The 24916-nt window shown below is 42.7% G+C and overlaps 1 protein-coding gene across 1 annotated transcript; it reads left to right on the top strand.

Annotated features, from left to right (window-relative positions):
• The first annotated feature begins 226 nt into the window (after window positions 1-226).
• On the top strand, window positions 227-24483 carry KDELR2 (KDEL endoplasmic reticulum protein retention receptor 2). The gene is made up of 5 exons (XM_040356822.1): window positions 227-469; window positions 10901-11001; window positions 18896-19054; window positions 22304-22556; window positions 24149-24483. The coding sequence occupies exons 1-5, from the start codon at window positions 379-381 to the stop codon at window positions 24181-24183; spliced, it is 639 nt and encodes a 212-aa protein (XP_040212756.1). The 5' UTR covers window positions 227-378; the 3' UTR covers window positions 24184-24483.
• Window positions 24484-24916: the final 433 nt, after the last annotated feature.

The raw sequence follows: 24916 nt of genomic DNA, 5'->3' as shown, positions 1-24916 counted from the left end.
AACGATTCATCTCGGGACTGTCCCTGGCAGGAAGCTCCAGCAACGAGGGTCTCCCTCAGTCTGGGAACACGAAAAGTGCTGCAGAACATTCTAGGACCCATTCTGGCTTTAAGGGGCGTGGCTACCACCTTGGCAAGCCGCGGGACGGGAGGGTGGGCGTGTTTCGAGGTCGGATTGCGGCGCGTCATTGTGCCTGAGCGCTGTCTCCCGGCGTGCATTGCGCACGCTGCAGTTAGGCCACGTCCCCGGGCCACGTAGCTCGGCTCTCGCCATTTTAACGGATTGAAGTGAGCGGCTGCAGCGTCAGAGGCAGTCTCCGCCGCCCCGGGTCACCTGTGCCCTGTCTTCTCCCCCTAGTCACCCTCCTCTCCGCACACCATGAACGTGTTCCGACTCACCGGGGACTTGTCCCATCTGGCAGCCATCATTATCCTGCTGCTGAAGATCTGGAAGAGCCGATCCTGTGCCGGTAAGTGGTGCCATGGAGGAAACGCCGGGCATTGCCCTCACGGGGGCCAAACTTTCCTGTGCCCCCACCAGACCTACCTACAGGACCACTTACCCCCAAAGTGTCATTGGAGGGCACCACATTCCTTCTATTCTCTATGGGCTCCAGTCATCATGTCTGCCATCCATTGGACTATTGCTGGGCTCACCACACTGCTCCTGTGCTGGGAATTGTAGTTCTCCATGCAGGAGCAGCTGATGATCAATCAGTTCCCTGATCTGTACAGTCTATGGATCTGGCCATACACTCTACAGTCTGATTGTACAATCTCCTTTAGTGTCCATTCATACTTGAGCACATTTTTCCAGGCAATTTTTAATTGCTTATTATTTTTAGATTTTTTTTTTTTAGGCTTAAGTGGTTTTACTTTAGCCAATGGAAAGCTAGTTACTAGGCACAGGAGAGGTAAGCAATTGCATGGAAAAAATGATTTTTTTTTCACTTCTTTTTCATGCTGTTAATGTAAAGAATGCACAAGATTGCCCAGATGAAGCTCACATACTTCTCCGGTGATGAGCTTGGAGCTGATGTGATGCTCAGGTGTTTGCTGAAAATCTTACCAATCGTTCAGGTGTGTATGGGGGTCTGTAATGTGAGGACAGACCCGGGCAACCCATTCCAATCGGATCCGACAGGTCTTTGCGGTTGATGGTATATACACTCTACAATCTATATGATCTTGTTTAGACTCGAGCATTCAAGAGAAGGTGACCTAGTGACCAATTCTTCTTGAATGGGGAGTTTTGTGTTCAATCGGCACATGCAACCATTGGTTTTAGTGTAGTCTGTCAGCCGAGGAGTCCTGCTGTCAGAATACAGCAATGAGGATTCCTCCATCCACCTGGAATGTGTGGCCGGGGGAGAAGTGTGTGTGTGTGTGTGTGTGTGTGTGTGTTTTGAATATATATATATATATATATATATATATATATATATATATATATATATATATATATATATATATATATATATATATATATATATATATATATATATATATATATTCATTGTACACACGATGTGTGCAGCGAGCTTTAAGCTACCCATACATTATGCAAACTGATTGTACAATCTCCTATAGAGAAGACTACAGGAAGAACCCATTGCGTTTCTATCAGATCAGGCAGGCCCTTGAAAAGTTGATGGTATTGTTGGACATAGGAGGATAATAAAAAGTGTGTGTGTGTGTTTTATTATCCTCCTATGGCCAACAATACCATCAACTTTGCAAGGGCCTGCCTGATCTGATAGAAACTTAATGGGTTCTACTTGTAGTCTTCTCTATAGGAGATTGTACAATCAGTTTGCATAATGTATGGGTAGCTTAAAGCTCGCTGCACACAATGGGCTAGATTCAGATAGCCCGGCGTAATTTTCTGCGTGCGTAACGTATCTCAGATACGTTACGCCGCCGTAACTTAGGGCGCAAGTTCCGTATTCATAAAGAACTTGCGCCCTAAGTTACGGCGGCGTAGCGTATGTGGTCCGGCGTAAGCCTGCCTAATTCAAATGTGGATGATGTGGGCGTGTTTTATTTAAATTTAGTGTGACCCCACGTATTTGACGTTTTTTACGAACGGCGTATGTTGTGAAAGAATCCCAGTGTGCATGCTCAAAATTACGCCGCAAATCGTCAATGCTTTAGACGTGAACGTAACTTGCGTACAGCCCTATTCGCGAACGACTTGCGCAAACGACGTAACATTTTCAAAATTTGACGCGGGAACGGCGTCCATACTTAACATTGCGTACGCCTCGTATAGCAGGGGTAACGTAACGCAGGGGAAAAAGCCTTAGGCAAACGACGTAAAAAAATTCGCCGGGCGCACGTACGTTTCTGAATCGGCGTATCTACCGAATTAGCATATTCCTTGTGTAAATCGACGGAAGCGCCACCTAGCGGCCAGCGTAAATATGCAACTAAGATGCGACGGCGTAAGAGACTTGCGCCAGTCGGATCTTAGCCTAATTTTGGCGTATCTTGCTTTCTGAATACAGAAAGAAGATACGCCGGTGCAGCTTTGAATTTACGCGGCGTATCAATAGATACGCCAACGTAAATTCTTTCTGAATCTACCCCATTGTGTGTAAAATCTTCTTTTGATTTACCAACAGCTATGTAGTGCAAAGGCCTGATTGATTGATTGACAGGTGCTCATATCACATTGTATAGTCAGATTGCAACATGTATGGCGACCCTTGCCCCCCTCGGTCATTGGAGCTGATTTAGACTGTGTTCACTTTGCATACCCTAATGTGATAAAATAAAAAAAAGTTTATTTTTCTCTATTTCCTCTGCACTTGTAAGTGACCACAGCATAGAGCCCCCCCCCCCCCCCCCCCACATGCAGTAGAAATCTAGATGCTCACATATGCATGCACAGGCTGTAAATATCAGCAGAGGGAGTCCATTAATAAGTGAATTGAAAGATGCTTGGGACACACAGCTCTATACTCGGGTAGAAGAATAAATCAATCGGCAGACTTGATGGACCCCCAGGTCCCTTTTCTGCCACCCTTCTGTGTTCCTGAACATTGGATTGCAGACCTAATAGAAGTGTCAGTGTTGTGTGTTTTATATTGCTGTGGAAGTAGCCGGGGCGAAGGTTAGGTATGCGTGTGTCTCCTGATCTCTATATGAAGAAATCCCTTTGCTCGGTGATATGAATGGCCAGTGGTGTGCACGCTCATCACTCTGAGCTGGAAGTCAATGAATCAGTGCTACACTAAGTGATAGGCTCTGCACTGTGTGTGTGGATCTGACGTGGCAGCCGGCTGTAAGGCGTGGTGAGCCTGTAATCCATGGGATGCCGTTATTACATGTCGGATGCAGATGATTGGAATAGTTGGTGGGATCGTTCTCACAGCCCTCCTCTCCTCCCGGATGTCACCAGACGTGTGCCACAGCCATCTGGGACAATGTTGGTTTTTGGATGACTGAGCTAATAGTGAGGAGGATACGGCCACATCATCATCCTCATCATCCCTGGGGCTCTACCTGCTGCAGAGTCACCACAATCCAATCCTCTTCCGTCTGATAACATGAAACATTTTCATTGTTTGTAGATAATGTGGTCTCTGGTTTTTCTTTCCTTTTTAGAGATCTAGCAGTGACATTAAATACAGTGCTAGCTATTTTGGAGGAGATTTTATTAACTGTTTTTTAATTGCATATTTTTTACATTTATTCACAATGTATGCGACAGTGGTTAGTTTAATGCTGGTTTATATTTTCTAATGCATGTATATTCCCCCATGATGGAAGCAGGCTTTATCATTCATTCTGTGGTGTGGTCACTTCCACTGAACTGCAACCGTTCATAAGAAAAAGTATTTCCTCTTTTGCAGTCAGAGTCTCTCCCATTCACACAGCATACCTTTCCAAAAAAGAAATAAAAAAATTCTAGTTTCTTTGGAGTATAAATATACATGCTACTCTAAGCAACTTCTGTTTAGAGCAGCATGTAATGTGCAATTCGGGGACCAATTTAACCACCTAAGCCCCGGACCTTTAGGCAGCTAAATGCCCAGGCCAGGTTTTGCGATTCGGCACTGCGTCGCTTTAACAGACAATTGCGCGGTCGTGCGACGTGGCTCCCAAACAAAATTGCCTTCTTTTTTTCCCCACAAATAGAGCTTTCTTTTGGTGGTATTTGATCACCTCTGCGGTTTTTATTTTTTGCGCTATTAACAAAAATAGAGCGACAATTTTGAAAAAAAATTCAATATTTTTTACTTTTTGCTATAATAAATATCCCCCAAAAACATATATAAAACATTTTTTTCCCTCAGTTTAGGCCGATACGTATTATTCTACCTATTTTTGGTAAAAAAAAAAAACAATAGGCGTTTATCGATTGGTTTGCGCAAAATTTATAGCGTTTACAAAATAGGGGATAGTTTTATTGCATTTTTATTAATTAGATTTTTTTTTACTACTAATGGCGGCGATCAGCGTTTTTTTTTTTTTTTTTTTTCTCGTGACTGCGGCATTATGGCGGACACTTCGGACAATTTTGACACATTTTTGGGACCATTGTCATTTTCACAGCAAAAAATGCATTTAAATTGCATTGTTTATTGTGAAAATGACAGTTGCAGTTTGGGAGTTAACCACAGGGGGCGCTGTAGGAGTTAGTGTTCACTTAGTGTGTGTTTACAACTGTAGGGGGGTGTGGCTGTAGGACTGACGTCATCGATCGAGTCTCCCTATAAAGGGGATCACTCGATCGATGCAGCGCCATAGTGAAGCACGGGGAAGCCGTGTTTACATACGGCTCTCCCCGTTCTTCAGCTCCGGGGAGCGATCGCGACGGAGCGGCTATAAACGAATAGCCGCGCCGTCGTCCCGGATCGCTCCCTGCGGGAATCCGACCGCCGCATGTAGACGGGGGGGGGCCCCGATCGGACCCCCCACCCGCTAGAAGGCAAGGACAAACGTACGCCCATTTGCCTGTACGTGCCATTCTGTGGACGTACATATACATGCGGCGGTCGGGAAGTGGTTAAAGAGTTTGGTTTAAAAGTCTGAAAATGTTTTCAACGTGTTGCAAATCTAGATCCACACTAATGAAGTGTATCCCATGTGTGTAGGATGCAGAGCTATGTACAGCTTTCACTTATCACTGTTAGTGTTTATTTACACATGCTTTGTTGAAGCTCTCTGCATGCCAGTCAAAGCTCCTGTCACTAAATAAAATTGTTGGCATGCAGTCCTGTTTACACTTTTTTTTTTGCTTTGGTTCAAAAATGATACCCCATATAGCTTCAGTGGTGCTTCAAAACGTCTTCAAAGCTTGCTTGAAGTCTCATCCAAAAGCAGGTGTAAACAGGACTGTAAGTGAACCATATTATTTAGCGACAGGAGCTTTGACTGGCATTCGGACACGCTTTGGTAAAGCTCTCTGAAGCCATGTTTTGGAGAAAGTGTAAACTAGCCATAAAAGTACAGTCAGTGACAGGTTACAGTTCTGTCTGGGGTACTCGGATCACAGCAGAATACTCACTCCATTTCCTCCATTCAGTAGAAATCTTGCACTCTTTTCTTTTTCAATATTTTATTGGATTTTCAAAAATAACAAGCCATGGTTTGCCCACGCAGGGGCGACATAGAACAAAAAAATAAGAAATAGTATGTGAACACATACTAAACACCAAGACAAATTATAACCCAGGCCATGGGGGACCAGGTTTTGCACTCTCTCCAACCAATGCAAGGGCCTCTGTAATTGGAGGGGAAGTTGTGATGTTTATCCAGCCCACTTTCACTCTTGGAACAGCGTGCATGCGTTGAAAAAATGTGAGATGTTTGCTGGATGGAGGAGCTGGATTGCGATGGCTCTATGATCTGAATACTAAGAGCGGAGTTGTGGCACTTTTTTTTTTTTTTTTTTAAACTAAGGACCCTTGCCTGTCCAGGGCGCCCACGATGTTGGCACCCGAAACCGATCTGTCTCTCGGGTGTAGGCGCCACCATCTTCGGTAAGGGAAGACAGGTATTTGCACCCATTTCCGGCCCGGCATTCACAGGCAAAAGACGGGCATTCCGTCCCATCCCGTCACCCCCCCCCGTTGTGTGCTGGGAACACTTGGCTCCCAGCCCACAGCGGGAGACAATCGGCGGGCGCGACTCGCGCATGCGCCGTAGGGAACCGGGCAGTGAAGCCGCAGCGCTTCTTCACTTCCTGGTTCCCTCACCGTGGATGGAGGGGGGAGCAGCAGGGTGACGAGCGATCGCTCGTCCTCTGCTGCGGACGGCGCTGGACTCCAGGACAGGTAAGTGTCCTAATATTAAAAGTCAGCAGCTGCAGTATTTGTAGCTGCTGGCTTTTAATATTTTTTTCCCATGGCACATCCGCTTTAACAACTATTTTGATATAATTCTGGGATAACTGCTGAGCCCATCACATGAGAAGCAAATGTAGATTGCCATGTACCTAGCTGTACAGATGAATAAGGAGTGTATATATAGCTGCAACTAATGATTTTCATAATCGATTAGTTGGCCGATTAATCGGATAATAGCCTTAAAAAAAAAAAAAAATGTTGTTGGGCAGATTACAAAACACAAATTGCCGCAAAAACACATGACATGCTTTTCTGCAGCTTCTCCATTGAAGTATATTGAACCAAAAAACAAAATGGCACCGTTTTGCATTAAGTCCTTGCCCTTTCCAAATACGCAGCAGCTGAAAAAAAATCATGGATGTCAACTTGTCCCATAGGAAAACATGTAAATGAACTGTAGTGTGTTTCTGCAAAAAGCACCAAAAAACCGAGGTGTGAACCCAGGCCTGAGATGTTTAGTAACCTAATGGGGTTAAAAAAACAAAGTACAAAAAGAGCAAATAATCGCTACTGTAAGGGGCTCATTTTTATTTATTTTTTACTGTGGGACAGTGAAAGTATAAGCCTGGATCCTCTTCTTTTCAGGTCTCGCTTCTCTCTTCTCTCCCATCTGGTGCCTCTCACAGCAATCATCTTGCTGTGGGGGCACCCAAGCAGTCGTGCTCCTGAGCCACGACTCTGTGTACATTCACACATGGAGCTGTGGCTCAGCCCAGCTCCCTGTATCCTGATGGGCTCACTTGCTGTGATTGACATCAGGAGCCAAAAGCCAATTGGGAATGTGAGTTGAGGCTCTCGTGGACATCACTGGATTGAGGGAGCACAGGCAAGTATAAGGCTACTTCCACACTGGGGCGGTGGGGGCATCGGCGGTAAAGCGCCGCTAGCGGGGCGCTTTTAACCCTCGCTAGTGGGCGAAAAAGGGGTTAAAACCACCTGCAAAGCACCGCCGCTTTGTCGGTGGCGCTGCCCATTGATTTCAATGGGCATGGGTGCTTTAGGAGCACTTCTACAGCGCCTCAAATATGTGGCAAGCAGGACTTTTTTTTTTTGTTTTGTTTTTTTTTGCCGTCCTGCCAGCGCACCGCTCCAGTGTGAAAGCCCTCTGGTCCAGTTCCATGATCAGCACCCACTGCTGGCTTCAGTGTAGAGAAGAGACAGACAACTGATGCCTCATAGTAAGCCTGTGGGTGACGTTGCCACATAAGCTCCGCAGTCATTGTTGGCGATCTCTCCTCTGGGATTCTATAAGCAGCTGCATGCCCATATATTTTTTTTTTTTCCAGCTTTCAACACCAACTTCAGGGACAATGTGTTTTCTTGCCTAATGTATCCTTCCACTTTCAGGTGGTATTGTTGTTCACTTTACATGTCGGTGGTCATAACGTTATGAATGATTGGGAGTGAAGGTTATAATTGGAACTTCTGGTAAGCAGGAGCATGTGACTTGCTTTTATGTGACCGTGTTTGTGGTTGGAGATTGGCCCAGCACAGGAGCATTGGAGAGAATCCTCAGCCCTGGTAAAGCTCAAACTTGGTGCTTACACTGGCGTTCCTTTTGACAGGTACCCGCTCCCAGATCGCCTATGTGATCCTAGTGGAAGTTCACCCCAAATGGCTTGTTTATCACTATAAACTCTGGATGTGCGTCTGGCAGATGGGATGTGCAGCAAAGATTTGCATGGATCCACCCATTGTCCAGAAATGGGGAACATGGGATGGAACAAAACATGTGAATACCTTCTGTTTACTGCTGTAGTCCTTTTATGATGACCTACCAGCTCATGACACACAAATGCTGATTGTTCTGCCCTTTTGTACTTGGGTCAAAGTGAAACGAGAATGTCATTTTGCAGATGTAATGTTATCTTTAACCATTTCTGTAAAAAAAAAACTTCTGGTATCTATATGCAAATTTTTAGTTCTCTTCTAGACTTGAAGCCAAGAGTGCCTCATTATACAGACCGTGTAGTGAGGTAAAAAGTCCATGGTTGGCCTACTGCCTCTTAACCACTTAAGATCCGGACCAAAATGCAGGTAAAGGACCTTGCCCCTTTTTGTGATTCGGCACTGCGTCGCTTTAACTGACAATTGCGCGGTCGTGCGACGTGGCTCCCAAACAAAATTGGCGTCCTCCCCCCCACAAATAGAGCTTTCTTTTGGTGGTATTTGATTACCTCTGCGGTTTTTATTTTTTGCGCTATAAACAAAAATAGAGCGACAATTTTGAAAAAAAAAATGCAATCTTTTTTACTTTTTGCTATAATAAATATCCCCCAAAAATACATTAAAAAAAAAAACATTTTTTTTACTCAGTTTAGGCCGATACGTATTCTTCTACCTATTTTTGGTAAAAAAAAATCGCAATAAGCGTTTATCGGTTGGTTTGCGCACAATTTATAGCGTTTACAAAATAGGGTATAGTTTTATTGCATTTTTATAAAAAAAAAAATTCGTGACTGCGACATTATGGCGGACACTTCGGCCAATTTTGACACATTTTTGGGACCATTGTCATTTTCACAGCAAAAAATGCATTTAAAATGCATTGTTTATTGTGAAAATGACAGTTGCAGTTTGGGAGTTAACCACAAGGGGGCGCTGATGGGGTTATGTGTTCCCTGAAGTGTGTTTACAACTTTAGGGGGGTGTGGCTGTAGGTGTGACGTCAATCGATTGTGTCTCCCTATAAAAGGGATGACACGATCGATGACGCCGCCACTGTGAAGAACGGTGGAAGCCGTGTTTACACACGGCTCTCCCCGTTCTTCAGCTCCGGAGACTGATCGCGGCAATCGGGTCCTGGAGCGCGGCGTGCGCCCGCGACCCACGGCTGGGTACTAGTACAGGACATACCCATGTGCCCAGCCGTGCCATTCTGCTGATGTATATGTGCAGGAGGCGGTCCTTAAGTGGTTAAAGAACTCTGTTGGCTTGGAAAGCTGTGAAGCACATTTCGCAGCCTGTGAACCTGTGTTTTGCCTATGTAAAAGTAACTGGTAGGCATTCAAGTTAACTCAATGGTGTAACTAGGCCCTTCAGGGCCTCGGTGCAAGATACCATAAAGGGTCCCTCTGAGCCCAATGGTGGAATGCCAGGGCCCAGTCACAAGTACAACCTTTGTGACCCTAGTAGTTCAGCCACTGGTGTCTGTAATTTCTTTGGGCATGTTAAACATTTCCCAGGTTTAGTTTTTGTATTGCAGAGTGAGCTTGGGTATCCTATGCTCTAGGAAAAAGCCTACGCTTGAATGCAGGGTCTATCTTTAAAAAAAAAAAAGGCTACTTTATGAAGGGCCCTGTCAGCCCTCTCCTGCCTGACATTCTTAGGCCCCTTTCACACTGGGATTGGAGGTGCGGTGGTGGTAAAGTGCTGCTATTTTTAGCGGCGCTTTACCATTGGATTTGCGGCGGTATTCGGGTGCTAGTGGTGCAGTTTTACCCCCGATGGCGTCCGAAAAGGGTTTGCGGCGGTATAGCCACGTTGTGCCATTGATTTCAATGGGCGGGAGCGGTATACACACCGCTTCAAAGATGCATCTGGTGGGACTTTTTTTCACGTCCTGCTAGCGCACAGGCTTTTACACTGGAGAAACTGCAGCCGCGATTTCAGGTCGGTTTGCAGACGCTATTATAGCGCCTGCAAACAGCCCCAGTGTGTAATGGGTCTTGGCTTGGAAAATCGAAGTTGCTGGTTGGCAGATTGTCAGCTGAACAGTGGCTGCATCCAGTCAGGTGCAGACACTCTTCAGGTATTTTTACAGTTGGTGGGCCAGCTGTCCAAATACTATAGCTGCAGTGGGAAATTCTATATATATATATATATATATATATATATATATATATATATATATATATATATATATATATATATATATATATATATATATATATATATATATATATATATATATATATATATATATATATATATATATATATATATATTTGCATCTTCTATTGGTTCCGTAGCTCTTTATAATTCTTCTGTATAGAATCAATGTTCAGATTGTTTACAGGCAGTTTTTAGCATGTGACTACAATTGTGATATAACTAGTATGTTTTTAGTACATGATTCATAAATTTTGCATGCTGAAAATCATGCTTTGTTGCCCCTCTACACTGTGCAGCACACTCCAGACCAGGGATCCTCAAACTATGGCCCTCCAGCTGTTGTAGAACTACACATCCCATGAGGCATTGTAACACACTGACATTCACAGACATGACTAGGCATGATGGGAATTGTAGTTCCTGAACAACTGGAGGGCCGTAGTTTGAAGACCCATGCTCCAGACTTTTCTACACATGAATGCTTTGCTTACTCGTTATCTCCGTATCACTAATTATCACATTATTGTCACATAGAAGTTCTTCATATTGAGACTCTCATATTCCACTCTCTATTTTGGGGATTTGTGATGCAAGCGAGACATGCAATGGTTTTATAAAGTGTTGTTTTTTTGTTTTTTTCGGGAATTTGGTTCCTTTCACCGCACCATAACCTTCTGTGTTTTACTAAGTTCTATATTCTTTTTTCTATAGGTATTTCTGGAAAGAGTCAGCTTCTGTTTGCATTGGTGTTTACCACTCGGTACCTTGATCTCTTCACTTCGTACATTTCACTCTACAACACTTTTATGAAGGTAAGATTCTCTAGACCTGGAACTGACATTAAAGGAAACCGGTGCGTAGAGTAATATGGAAGGTGCAATTTGTGAACACCTCTTATAAATGCTAATTGTCGGGCTGCTTCCGGCTTCAATACTTTCACCACACCCAGAGCAAATATCAAAGTCGGAGTAAAGTCTGCACACCCGATTTACATACGTGTACCACCAGGGCTTTGACTTGGAAAAGAGGCGAAGACCTCAGATCGGTATATTTAAAAACGTTTTCATGCAGACGTCCCTCAAAACGATATGTATCGCTATTGCAGAACCAAGCATTTAAAATCGGATGATTTTCATGTCTGTAGCTTGGGGCATGGTTTCTCTGTCCGGTAGTTTTTAGAATTTTTACCATTTTCATTAATATATTTTATTTATAGGCACTTTTCAGAACATCCAAGGTCACCTTACAAAAATAGCAGCAAACTAAATAAAATCTACATTTACATAATCGTTTAATTATGAAAAACAATCAATGAAGTCAGAGTATGCTAGTTTTAAGATGGGTAGGAAATCAATGTTTCAGATGTCGGGTAGCAGGGTGTTCCAAAGTCAGCGGGCAGAGCAGCTGAAGGCTTTCAGGCCCATAGTGGTGGGGCGAATGGAACATTGAGATGAATGAAAGAAGATGACCTAAGTGAGAGTGTCTGTTAATAAGCAGAAGTTTAGAGAGAAGCCAAGTTATGTTGGACCTTAAAAATAGTGCCTGAAAAGCGCCTCTCCAGTGTAAAAGCCCAAGTGCTTTCACACTGGGGCGGTGCACTTGCAGGACCAAAAAAAAGCCCTGCAAGCAGTGTCTTTGGGGTGGTTCAGGAGCGGTATATACACCTCTCCTAAATCGCCCCTGCGTTTGAAATTGGTGGGCAGCGCTGCCAAAGCGATTTGGCAGCGGTGCTTTGTGACTGGTTTTAACCCCTTTGCTCGCCCGCAAGCAAGGTTGAAGGTGCCAGTGGCCGAAAAGCGCCGCTATAACGTGGCAATGCTAGCAGTCCGAAAGGGCTGTAAAGACTGTAGACCAGTGGCAAGTCTAAGGAACTACATTTTAAAATCCTGAATATTTTTTTTTTTTTTTCCTTTTTTGGGGCACTGTAAATTTACATTTTGCAAATCTCCATAAATGCATTCACAATAGAGCACAGATCAAATATTTAAACCTGAGAAAATTTAAAATTTTAAGAAGTTAGGTAATTTTGAAGTTGATGGCATCAAAGGGGTTTGTAAAGGTTTATCTTCTAAATGGGTTCCTTTAAGCTAGTGCATTGTTGGTTCACTTACCTTTTTATCTTTGATTTCCCTTCTAAATTGTGTTTTTTTTTTTTAATATGAATTTCTCACTTCCTGTTCCTCCTCGGTAAGCTGTTCTGGCTGACTAACCCACAGCCAGAATGGCTCGGATTATGAGGGCAAGCTTACTGAGGAGAAACAGGAAGTGAGAAATTCGGATAAAATAAATACATTTTTTTAGAAGGGAAATGGAAGGAAGAGGTAAGTGAACCAACAATGCACTAGCTTAAAGGAACCTATTTAGAAAATAAAAGACTAACCTTTACAACCCCTTTAAAGTGGAGTTCCACCCAGGAAACAAACATTTGCCCAAAAATCATAAAAAAAAAAAAAAAAAATGTATACTCGCCCGAAATACCTGTTGCTATGCGGAAGTTCGTAATCTATCTCTTCCGTAGCCGCGGTCCGTCTTCTTCTTCATCTTCTCCTAGTGAATGGGGCGCGCTGCTTTCTGGGAACTGTGTGTGTGTTCTCAGAGAGCAGCCGCCCATTCACAAGTCGGCGCGAGACTCACGCATGCGCAGTGGGAAATGGGCAGAGCACCCGTAAGGCTTTACTGCCTGTTTCCCCTAGTGTGAATGGCGGCGCGGGACCTGCATCGATCGTGGGATCGGCATCGGGGGGGCCATCAGCGCGGGCAGGTAGGACAGGTAAGTGTCCTTATTAAAAGTCAGCAGCTACACTGTTAGTAGCTGCTGACTTTTAAAAAAAAAAAGAATTTGCGGGTGGAATCCTGCTTTTAAGTTGGTACAGGGCCATGTTTTACCATGGTGTAGCATTCCCCTCTTTTTTTAACAATACTTTGTAAATGTCTGGGTACAGAGCAATGTTGTTCCATTCTTGCTTGTTATAGGATTCTAACTGCTGAACAGTCTTGAGTCACTTATCGTATTTTTTCATTTCAGGATGTGACAAATGTCATTTTTTTGACAGGTCTGGACTGCAGGCAGGCCAGTTGAGCACCCAGACTCTTCTACTTTGAAGCCATGCTACTGTCATAGATTCAGTGTGTGGTTTAGTATTGTCCTGCTGAAATATGCAAGGCCTTCCCTGAAAGATGCCATCTAGATGGGAGCATATTCTGCTCTAAAACCTGGATAGATCTTTCAGCATTGATGGTGACTTTACAGATGTGCAAACTGCCTATTCCATACGCTCTAATGCACCACCGTACCATCAGAGATGCAGGCTTTTGAATTGCTTGCAGAGAACAATCTAAAAGGCCCCTTTAATCTCTATTCTGGAGGACATGGTGCCCATGGTTGCCAAAAAGCATCCAATTTCGTTTTTTTTTTACCACAAAACAAATTTCCACATTTTAAAGAGGAAGTAAACCCTAATAGGTTTTACTTCCTCTTTGTTTCCCTGCAAAGGTAAAGCATAATGGGCTACTATGCATCGCATTGTAGCCCATTATGTGTCGCTTACCTGAAACCGAAGCCTGCAAAGCGGCCATCTTTCACCCTCTTCCTTCTGGGTTTCGCAGCTTAGTGCTGTGATTGGCCGAGCCGTGATGCTGTTGCTTGCGCACGGGAGCCGCCAGTCACGGCACAAGCTCCTTTAGAAACGGCATGATCGCCGTTTCCGTAGACATCGGCGCCTGTCTCATCTGTAAATATCTCCTAAACTGTGGAGGTTTATGAGATTTTGAGCACCTACAGGTAAGCCTTAATCTAGGCTTACGTGTAGGTAAGTGGTTGCAAAGGGTTTACAACCACTTTTAAATGAGCTTTGGTCCAGAGTGGGCATTATTATTTGTTTTTTTTTTTCAGATTGTCTGTCCTGTGTGTGTTGTGTTTTTTTTTTTTTTTTTTTTTTTTATTTATTTATATATTGTAGATCAGTGTTTCTGAAAATGTTTCAGTCAAGGCGCCTTTTTAACATGCACAATCTCGAGGCACCTCGTTCTAAGATGTAAATAAGGAAACCTTTGTTTTACATATCGCAGAAACATCCACAGATGTAGGACACCCGATGTTGATTTATTCTTCCAAACCAAATGCACCTTTTGCCTACTTATGCTGACTAGTATGCCAGTGTTTCTCTTCTCCCTCAGTTTCTCCTCTCTGCTAATGTGACCCCAGTTCTTGCAGAGAGGGAGGATCAAACAAGGATTCTGTGCCTGCTGTCCTTCTGGGCAAACCATGACAACATTGATATGAGATTGAGCCTAGGTTCACATAGGTCCAAATCGGCATGTGAATTTTACAGACGATGGCGCCGCCCAAATCGGTGTGGCATGGACATTGTGGCGTCGCACAGATCCTCAAAAGTTGTTCTTTTATGCATGGCAATGGATTTATGGTGGGTCTCCTCGGTGATCCTCTCATAGTGTACTCCATGCTACAGGAATGTCAGATCCGAACCATTGGTTGGGCTTCGAATTAGCTGACGTGAGCTGTACAAGTGAAAAAAAAAAAAAACTGGATTGAGTGAAAGTTTCCCATTATAGAATAAGCTGTCGGGTTAGTAAAACACCGATGTCAGAATAGATTAAATCATGCAAGTTGTAGTGTACATAGAGTTGCAAAAAAAAAAAAAAAAGATTCCTAAACTTTGGTTTTATGTTTACTGTGAAATTGTGTGAATGCAGCAATGCAGTGCATGTTATCTTTGCTTGGATTAATTTAATACGTTTATCAAAAATGTAAATTTTGCAGAATATACAGTAGGGCTGCAACTATTTTCATAATCGATTAGTTGGCCAATTTTCGATTAATCAGTAAATAACCTTAAAAAAAAAGTAATTTTGCTGCGATTTGCATTTTTACATGTATTATTTTTGACCATTTTGTTGTTGGACACATTAAAAAACACAAATTGCTGCAAAAGCGCATTACATGTTTTTCTGCATCTTTTCCATTGAAGTATATTGAATCAAAAAAGCAACGTTTTAAAAAAAAAAAAGTCCTTGCCCTTTCCATAAAAATCATGGATGTGAACGTGTCCCATAGGAAACCATGTAAATGAACTTTAGTGTGTTTTTGAAAAAAAAAAAGAGGTGTGACCCCGGCCTGAGATGTTTAGTAACCTAATGGGTTTAAAAAAAAAAATTTGTACAAAGAGCAAATAATCGCTACTGTAAGGGGTTAATTTTTTTTACTATGGGACAGTGAAAGTAATATTTACAGTAGCGATTTTTTTTTTTTTTTTTTTTTTTTTTTTAACCTGTTACTGGCCGATTAATCGATTATGAAAATGGTAATCAATTTCATAATTGATTAGTTGTTTCAGCCCTAATATACAGCCTCGTGTTACTAAACTAGGCTCCATTTCATGCTGAATAAACGATTACCGTATATACTCGGAGTATAAGCCGACCCAAATATAAGCCGAGGCACCTAATTTTACCACAAAAAAAGGGAAAACTTATTGACTTGAGTATAAGCCTAGGGTGTCCATCTGCATGCCACACTTTGCCACAACTGACGTTTAATATGGGAGTCTATGGAAGGGGTGCTCTGTTTTGAAAAATCGTTGCTTCCTAGCCTTAGGTCCTTCAGACAACAAACGGCACACTTGTAGAGGAGGAATGGGGCTATATGTGTGCCAAGTTCCGGGTCCAGGGGACCTACGACTGGCCAGTACCGGGCCCCCAAAGTCCGAGAGATCAGGCGCAAAAAGGAGACTTGCAGAGGCGAGGGGGGCATCATCCGCACAAAAAAAGTGTTGAAAAACTCGGCTTATACTTGAGTATATACGGTATTAATGCAGCTTAAATAGAAAACCATCTTTAGATTTTTACGCTAAGCATTTTATTCGATTTTTTTTTTTTGTTTTTTTTTATCCACCCGGCTTGAAACAGATCCCCCTTGTTGAAATGTTTTAGTTTAGTCTCGTGTACCTCCATACTGTTTTTAGCAGGTTAGCCTATGGAAAATGCAGAAGTAACCACTGTTCACATAATGCAGCTTACAGCTGCCACATATAACGTTTGTAGGGCTTCACTGTGCTCGGTCAATAAGTGTAGGATTGTGTGTTTGTCCCCCTCCCAATGATAGGCTCTTCTGTAAATGTGCTTTAGGAAAATATGTAGGATTCAAAGTTGGTCTCCTCAATTTAGCTCTTGAAAATATTTTAATTTGAAGATGAATGTCTTTTGAGAGCCATATCCCTATGTGCCTTGATGCTCTCAAATGTGTCATAACTGGGTCAGATGTACAAATAAATTACATTAGAAATATCTGAAGTTTGAATGAAATGTTAACTTCAATATGAACTCTGTTTTAAATAATACAAGTCTAAGTAGTTGTCATACATGAGTGCAATGCTTTACCGTATCCTGCCAGAAAAAAAAAATGGTTTTATTTTATATTTTTAAATTTATTTGAATTTTTTTATGGAGATAACAAAATCTAAGATGGTTTTATATTTGAGATGCATTCATAATGTAGTTTATCATGAAATGGAGCTTAGTTGTGTAGTGTGAGGCTGTATATTCTGCAATATTTACTTTTTCGGTAAACTCAATGAATCCAAGCTGGGATACATGCACTTCATTAATGCATTCACTCAGTTGCACAGTAGCCATGAGATAGAAGAAAGTTCAGGAATATTCCTTTTTATACCATTGTTTTGCAAATCGATGTACACTTAAAACATTATGATTGAAGAGAAATGCATCTGTACCAGGCTGTAAGTGAGGAGGAAGGGCAAGCACTAAAAGTGCAGCTTTTGATCTCTTCTGCACATAGCTTGATGTGCTTTCCTTCCTTGAGGAGCAAAATGGCGGCAGGCTGTAAAAGAGACCCAGTTTGGGAATATTTCAATTAAGTTCACCTACCTATGGGTAAAGCGGGTAATGCCATTTGTTTTAATTAAAATAATTTGAGTAGTTCTCCAACTATGTGTAACCTAACCGAAAATCGGTTCTTTTATCACTGTTTTACTAACCTGACAGCTTATTATTCTAAATGGGAAACCTTTGTTTTGTTTGCAAATATTAAAGATTTTACCTACCAGCAAAAATAAGTCCTTACAATTTAAAGAGCACCGGTCATGTCAGATCCATCACGGCAGCGCCTTTTAGCGGGCATGCACTTGTCTGCTGCCGCCACATCCCTCATCTTGTCTCGCTGCCACATCACCAGTCATCCCATTAATGTAAATAGGACTGTCGGTGAGTTAACGGCGGGTCAGAGGAGGAGCCGCTACGGGACAGATGACGGTTGCTCTTTAAAAATTATTTAAATCAAATCCACTCTTGCATTGGGGGGTCCCCCTTAGTTCAAGTGCTTGTTTGGCTAGGAAGGGGTAAGAGAAATAAGTAGGAATACCTTTTTTAATTCCTCTTTTTCCCCAGAAGCTGACATTCTCCTGGGATGTGGTCTGGTCCTCTCATGTAGTAGAGGAATACTGGTCCTGCATTGTATGTGATGCCAGAAAGCTGCAAGTGGCTGAGGAGCAAACTGAAGTGCTTTCTGGGGACCAGTCACTTGGAAAGGAGGAAACCTGTGGGAGCAAGGAAGGGGAAGTGTTGTGTTCTTTGTACCTTTTCCATCATAGACAACTAAGCATTAAACTCATGCTATGCACAGTGAACCCCCACTGCATGTCTACATTTTAAAAACAGCCTGAAGTTGGGCTTTAAAGTAATGCTAAAGGCAATTTTTTTTTTTTTTTTTTTATTAAAATAAAAAATGTGCTTGCCTGCTCTGTGCAGTGTTGCACAGAGCAGCCCTGAACCTCCTTTTTTGGGGTCCTCTGCCTGTAATCTTGGCTCTTCTCTGTGTGCCCTCCAGGTGACCAGCTGAGAAGGCTGCACCAGCAGTTTGGTAAAAATGGATGTGTAAAGCTAAGGAAAAGCATGATGTAAATATTGGATAAGCATAAGGCCCTTTCACACTAGTGGACTGATCGGGTCCGCCTGTCGGTTTTTCTGGTTGACCTGATTGGACCCTCCCAACCTCCTCCTCCTATGGAGTGGCGGGTGTCAACGGACATGTGTCCATTAACACCTGCCAACATCCGATCTGTTAAACAGATGAATGGGATTTGTTCCACAACTGTCTGGCCGATCGAATGCCAGTTGGTTGTAAATGGAAAGGCGGCCTGTTTACTTCCGACCGCCCATAAAGAACAGGCTATGCTTGCTCTGCATGAGCAGACGTGGACCAGCCAATCCGCCTGCTCAGAGAGGATCAGTGGACAGACTCCCCGCTGAACAGGTGGACTCCAATAAAGCACGGCCCTTGTGCAAGTTGCCTAAGGATGAAGGGAATCCAACCAAAGCTAGGATGAAGGGAATCCAACCAAAGCTAGGATGAAGGGAATCCAACCAAAGCTAGGATGAAGGGAATCCAACCAAAGCTAGGATGAAGGGAATCCAACCAAAGCTAGGATGAAGGGAATCCAACCAAAGCTAGGATGAAGGGAATCCAACCAAAGCTAGGATGAAGGGAATCCAACCAAAGCTAGGATGAAGGGAATCCAACCAAAGCTAGCTTCTCTAACACAACTCACCAGTTTGATCCAGGAATATAATATTGCACATCCCTTCTCCTTAATCATCGTCTAGCGTAAAGTGGATTTTGCCTAGAACTTTTGTTTTCCCTGTGACCCTTACATATTGCTTTATCTCTTCCAGCTGGTCTACATTGGTTGTGCATATGCAACAGTTTATCTCATATACATGAAGTTCAAGGCTACCTACGATGGAAATCATGACACATTCAGAGTGGAATTTCTCATCGTTCCTGTTGGTGGATTGTCCGTCCTTGTCAATCATGACTTCTCTCCCCTTGAGGTACTGTCTGCTTTATGCCGTTTGTGGTATTGCATGTACTACCAAATCTATATTTTTATTTTCAGTATTCATGGAAATCGCTGCCTAATATCAATTGTTGAGCTTATAAAGAGCTCTTCAATGTACTCTCTGTGAACAAGGACTCTTCCGTCAGACTCGGCTGTTTGCATACTTCAGTGGCCACAATTGGGAAGTGTTTAGAGTTGGGGTTTAAGGGTTTAAATGTTGACCTTTCAGTCAGAGTGCTGTTGAGTTGGCCTAAGCTGCATAATATAGGTAAGGAGTATATATTTAATCACCTATTATGAAGACACTGCTGTTATTCCAAGGGAAATAGATTTACGTAGGCACTATTTGTTTTGGAAATTGTAGTAAAACTCTTAACTGTAGGATGAAAATGCACCAGGTTTCTGTCCCAGGTGTAGATATTGGGCTTGTGTGAGACTGCATGGTTATTGAATAATAATGCAATAGCTTCTTCCCTGCTGTTTAATCTGCACTTCTAGCCAACGTTGTGTAACGAGCAGGGATGCCGTTTAGAAATTTCAGGTAATAGTCTGCAAATAACTTTTTTTTACTTTTTTACTGGAATTCCTAAATTGTGTGTGAGATCTGCATGTAATTTCCTGTATCCCAAATCAGGTAACTGTCCAACTAATTTACTCTCCAGTGTTCCTTCTCCATCTATTACTATGAATAGATATCCCCACTTTCCCAGAGCCAAAGCCACCAAAATATATGGTTGTCTTCTTCGGCTGCTGGTGGAGCAGGATAGGTCAGGTTGAATAACCAAGCTCTGCTACGGGGCTACAGAAATCTGTTTCAGAGATAACCTCCGTTTTTCTGCATTAAACGGTCCCCTGGCGGTGCACATTGAGGCTATGCAACTGAGACAAAATCTGGAAAAGCTGTGCGTAGTAACGGATCCGCTTTTAACATGAGCTTGTTCGTGAAACTAAGCCCACCGACTTTAGGTTACCCAAACCTGTTGGATTCCATGTATACAGTGAATGATGGCTGTCACTGTTGCTTGTGCTCCCAATGGAACATAATTGCTCATGTGCAGCACCATGGCAACCGCAGATCAAACCTAGATTAAGATGGTAGCTTCCTTGGCTATAAATGATGGGGTTTAGTTCCTATTTTTTTTTTTTTTTTTTTTAAGCTTTGAAAATGGACTGTAGAAGTGGATTGTTTGCCATGCACAGTTCCAGATTCTATCTGCTCTTCCATATGTCATTTATTGTATTCTATAAGGGTGGCTGACTGGCTGTGACTGCAAGGGATTGATGATAAATGGGTGTGGATATAATGTGGGGAAGAGTGACTAAACGGTTCTCATACCCTGACTTTTAATGCACTAAATTATATAAAAGTGAATACCTATCTCCTAGATTGTAGGAGTGCCCTCTGATTGCTCCTGTATTTAATTGTATTGTAACTGTTCTGTCTGCCCTCATTTTTTAAAGCACTGCGCAAACTGGTGCTAAATCCTGTATAATAATAATAATGGATCACTTTAAAAAAAGTGCATTTATTTGGAGCCTGTACTGCATTGCACCTATGATCGGCTGATCGTGGGTTCAATCTCGGGCTCCTGTGGACTGTTAGTGTAGCTTTCTGCCTATACCAAGTACGGGAAGGCAGTTACTGAATGACAGAAAGCATCAAACTACCAAAAGCGCTCATAAGTGCCATGGTAGTACATTGAGAACTACAAGCTGTCGGCTGCAATGAATGGCAGTAGTTGTAGACCCCTCCTCAAAAAAAAATATGTAAATGAATGACATAGGCAGAGCATGTTTTTTTTATTTTTTTGTGAAAGTGGTAAATGTGAATTTCCAGTGAAAATTAAAGTTAGTGGCTGTCATGGGGGCAAATTCCATCCTCCCCATTTAACTTGTCATTTCTACATGCCCTTTTGGGGGCATCTTCGAAACGGAAAATTTAGGGCTCCCTGAGATTTTTTCATTGCTGACTTGCCATGCCTTATTCTGCCCTGTCACTGAGTGGGGGCATCAATCCTTGGTAGAGGCAGGGCTTTGCTTCCTCATGTTGGAGCCTCCAGCAAGGAGAATCACAAACACTGTAAAAAACACCAAATATCAATATCCTGTGGCCAGACTTCAGATCATTTAACCTAACAAGCAGACTTTCACCAAACACTCTTTGCAAAGTTAAATTCTTCAGTATTGTTTTACACTTTTAGAAAATGTTAAAGGATAAGTTGACCTTTTTAGTAACATGTTACACCCATATTCAGGGTGTAGCGCAATATTAAAGCAGCAGCCCTGCACCCATTGAAACATTTTAGGAATAGCGTGGCTGTGTGGGGTTGTGCCCATACAGCAGTGTCAATAATTCAGGGCTTTATGAATGAACTACAAGTCCCGAGTTTGTGTGTGTGTGTGTGGGTTTTTTTTTTTCCTCCACACGTTCTCAATGACTCTTCCTGCTATTCAGTAACTGTAAGGTATTGGGGTGGCTGTACAGAGTTTGCAGGAGCCTAACCTGCAATAATCTGCAGGCTTCTGAGAAGGAAATGGTAAATGCACTTTTTTTTTTTTTTTTTGCTTTTATAACAGTGAACTTATCCTTTACATATCTTGTGGGGAGACCGTTTCCCATCACACATCTGACTTCTATGTAGTACTTCTGCAGAATACTGCCACCTGTCACTTTTCCAGCCTTATTTAGCCCAATACCTAGTACACACAAGGAGAAAATCGTATGAAAGATGCCGCTTTTGGAAGCAATCGTACAATAATCCGATCGTTGGAACACCGCTTTCTAGAAAGCCATCATGAAAGTTTGTGAAATTATCTGACGGGACAAACACAAATGTTTCTCATACTATACCAGAATGTGTGAATTTTTTTTTTTTTCTCGTTTAATCCATATAGTATTTGTCCAAAAATAAGAAATTGATGTCCAAGACCATGCATGTTTGAAAACGAAAAAATACACTGCAATACAACCTAGTATCCTATTGATTTTCGATATGAGACTAGCATGTAAACTAAGACTATTCATCTGATATTCTCCTCATGTGTACGAGGCTTAAGACAGCCAGGGGGTGACGTAAAATATGCTGATAAAATAAGTTGTATTATCAATATTTGTAAATCCTTTAGTACAATACATATATCTATGAGCTTGGTGTAGTTTCGTATATCAAGAAACCTACGTTTTTTTACTGAAAAATTATCATTCTAAGATGTAGCTGTTTTTTTTTTTTATTTTGTCTAGATCCTATGGACCTTTTCTATCTACCTGGAGTCTGTGGCCATCCTGCCTCAACTTTTCATGATTAGTAAAACAGGTGAAGCGGAGACAATCACTACTCATTACTTATTCTTCTTGGGCTTGTACCGTGCCTTGTATCTCTTCAACTGGATTTGGCGCTACACATTTGAAGGCTTCTTTGATTTGATCGCCATTGTTGCAGGCGTGGTACAGACCATCCTGTACTGTGACTTCTTTTACTTGTATGTTACAAAAGGTGAGTGCAGCAAGTTTTTTTTCTTCCCACTTTTACCATCAATTTTTTCTTAATGTGTTTTAACAATCATTTTATCTTCTGCTTTTGAATCTTTGCTGGTACAGTTGAGAGCTGTTTGTCATAAGCGCATTGCCGTGCCTTTTTAGGTGAAACTTCATTTGGGGGGTGGAGAATATCTACTCTAGCTCTCTACATCAAGGATGGACAGCTAGGGAAACACTCAAAAGTTGGGCCCCAGCTGTAATTTTTAGAGAGCATTGGCTACCTTGCTCCTGCATTTAGTCCAGCTCTGCTCTAGACAAACGGCACTCTTTGCAGATATCACCGAAGGTGGGTAATCGGTGACCACCATCAAAAATGCCACCTGCCCAGCATTGTCTGGCTTCAGTAATTCAGGTACTTCAGTCCTCTATGTGGGGCCTTGGGATTTATCAAGCACGTGTGCAGATGTGTTGCATGGCTTTCGGGTTCTGGCAGAGCCCTTTGGCACAAGTGTGTACACCAGGAGATTTCCCACATGTAAAAGGACAGTAAAGGTTTGGGATTTCCATAATGGCCTGTCTTTCTGCATGCACAGAAAAAATGCACTCGCAGAAAACGGGTCACAGGGGAGCAGCGGTGGACAGCCATGCAATCCAGCATGTAAGCCAGAGCTGTGGCAAGAGCTGCAGGAATGTTGTGCTGAGTTAAAGGGGTTTTCCAGCCATTTTTTACGTTTATTAAAAGTCAGCAGCTACAAAAAGTGTAGCTGCTAGCTTTTAATAAACTGACCCTTACCTGCTCCACGGCTCCAGCGACGCGCCGACCGGGGCTCCGCTCCTCGCCCCCCCTCGCCGGCCGGCGTCTTCATTCTTACTGTGGGCACCCGGCAGTGACAGCTTTCGGCTTCACGGCCGGGCACCCACTGCGTGAACGTCGGTGCGAGTGGCGCGGCGCCGTCCGATTGGACAGGCGCTCGCCCACAGGGAGGGGCTGTGAAAAGGCGATTAAGTGGGACAGGAAGTCCCCTTCTCCTGAAGCCCCCCCCCCCCCAAAAAAAAATTACATGCCAAATGTGGCATGTAAGGGGGCGAGGAGTGGGTTAAGCGGAGGTCCATTTTTAGGGTGGAACTCCTCTTTAAGCTGTGTTTCATCCCCTCTACTTCCAGGACAGCTGTTAATGGGGTAGCTGTGTTGAATAAGACTGCACATGCAGCAGCTTCTATCTAGGGGTGACCCCCTTTGTAAAAGCCTCTGAGCCATGTCATGGGGGCCCACTGCAGGTGTGGTCGTCTTCTATTCATTTGCTGTCTGACAGTGGTCATGGAGGGGGTGAAATGCACAGCAGTCACCCAAGGACAATGTATTTGTGTCAGGATCACCGGGTGCATTAAAGGATGGTAGAGAGAGAGAGGGAGAAAAGCTGGAAATAATTCTAATGCTGTGACCACATCTACCAATTGGTAAGCTGTCATTTTATAAAGTTATTGTTCCTGGGTTTGGATAACATTTTGTTTTTATCTCCTAAAAAGGCAATCTAAAAGAAAACCAATGGTTCAGGTGCTCAATAGTAGGGTTACCCAGCTAATTTCTGTTCTTTCTTTTTTTTACAGTACTAAAGGGGAAGAAGCTGAGTTTGCCAGCATAAGTGCCAAAGATTGGGACCAGCAGCTGTCCTCCACACCGTTTGGACAGAACAATTCTTTGAGCGAAGGCATAGGATGCGTGATGCAGAGTCAAATACACTACTTTTTATATGTAGAACTGCCTTCTTTGCTGCCGGAGAGGCCCAGAATTAAGTGGCATGATGGCCCCTCCAACAGCAAATTGGCTTCTCAAGATGACTCTGGCCAACCAGCTGATTTGATTTATGCATCTTGCCTTCCTTGTTTTTTATGATGTATAAAGATTTTTTTACATAAAAAAAAAAAGGTATACTGTAATAATAGATCCAGTGCACAGTTTCAGTTTGTAGCTGTGAAAGTGAAATTTTGGTGAGTTCACAACTAGGTTCAAATGCAAGGTTCCCCCCCTCCCCACTCTCCAAAGTACTGGCTTAGTTTTTCAAACGTTTTTGATTTTTATATTTTTGGTTGTTTTGATGGTCGTAGTCTGTTTGTTTGTTTTTTTTAAAACAAAGCAAAAAAAATTCCAATATCCAAGTCATTCCACTATTAATTTATTCCATTTCTTATTCTGAAATCGGCGCATCTGTCAAGGACTCATTTTCCAGTGCTTTTTCAATTATGTCACCTTGATTAAATATTTTTGCAAATAAAGCATATGGATCACAGTGATGTCAGCATGTTGCAGTGCTTCTGACCGCCAATGGGTTTTTTCTTTCTGGTTACACCTGAAAGCAAAGTCACAAAAGAGAACAA

Source organism: Rana temporaria, chromosome 6, assembly GCF_905171775.1.
Source record: "Rana temporaria chromosome 6, aRanTem1.1, whole genome shotgun sequence".
Lineage (NCBI taxonomy): Eukaryota > Metazoa > Chordata > Amphibia > Anura > Ranidae > Rana > Rana temporaria.
Note: the sequence above shows the minus strand (reverse complement) of the source record. Positions and strands in the feature narration are given on the sequence as shown.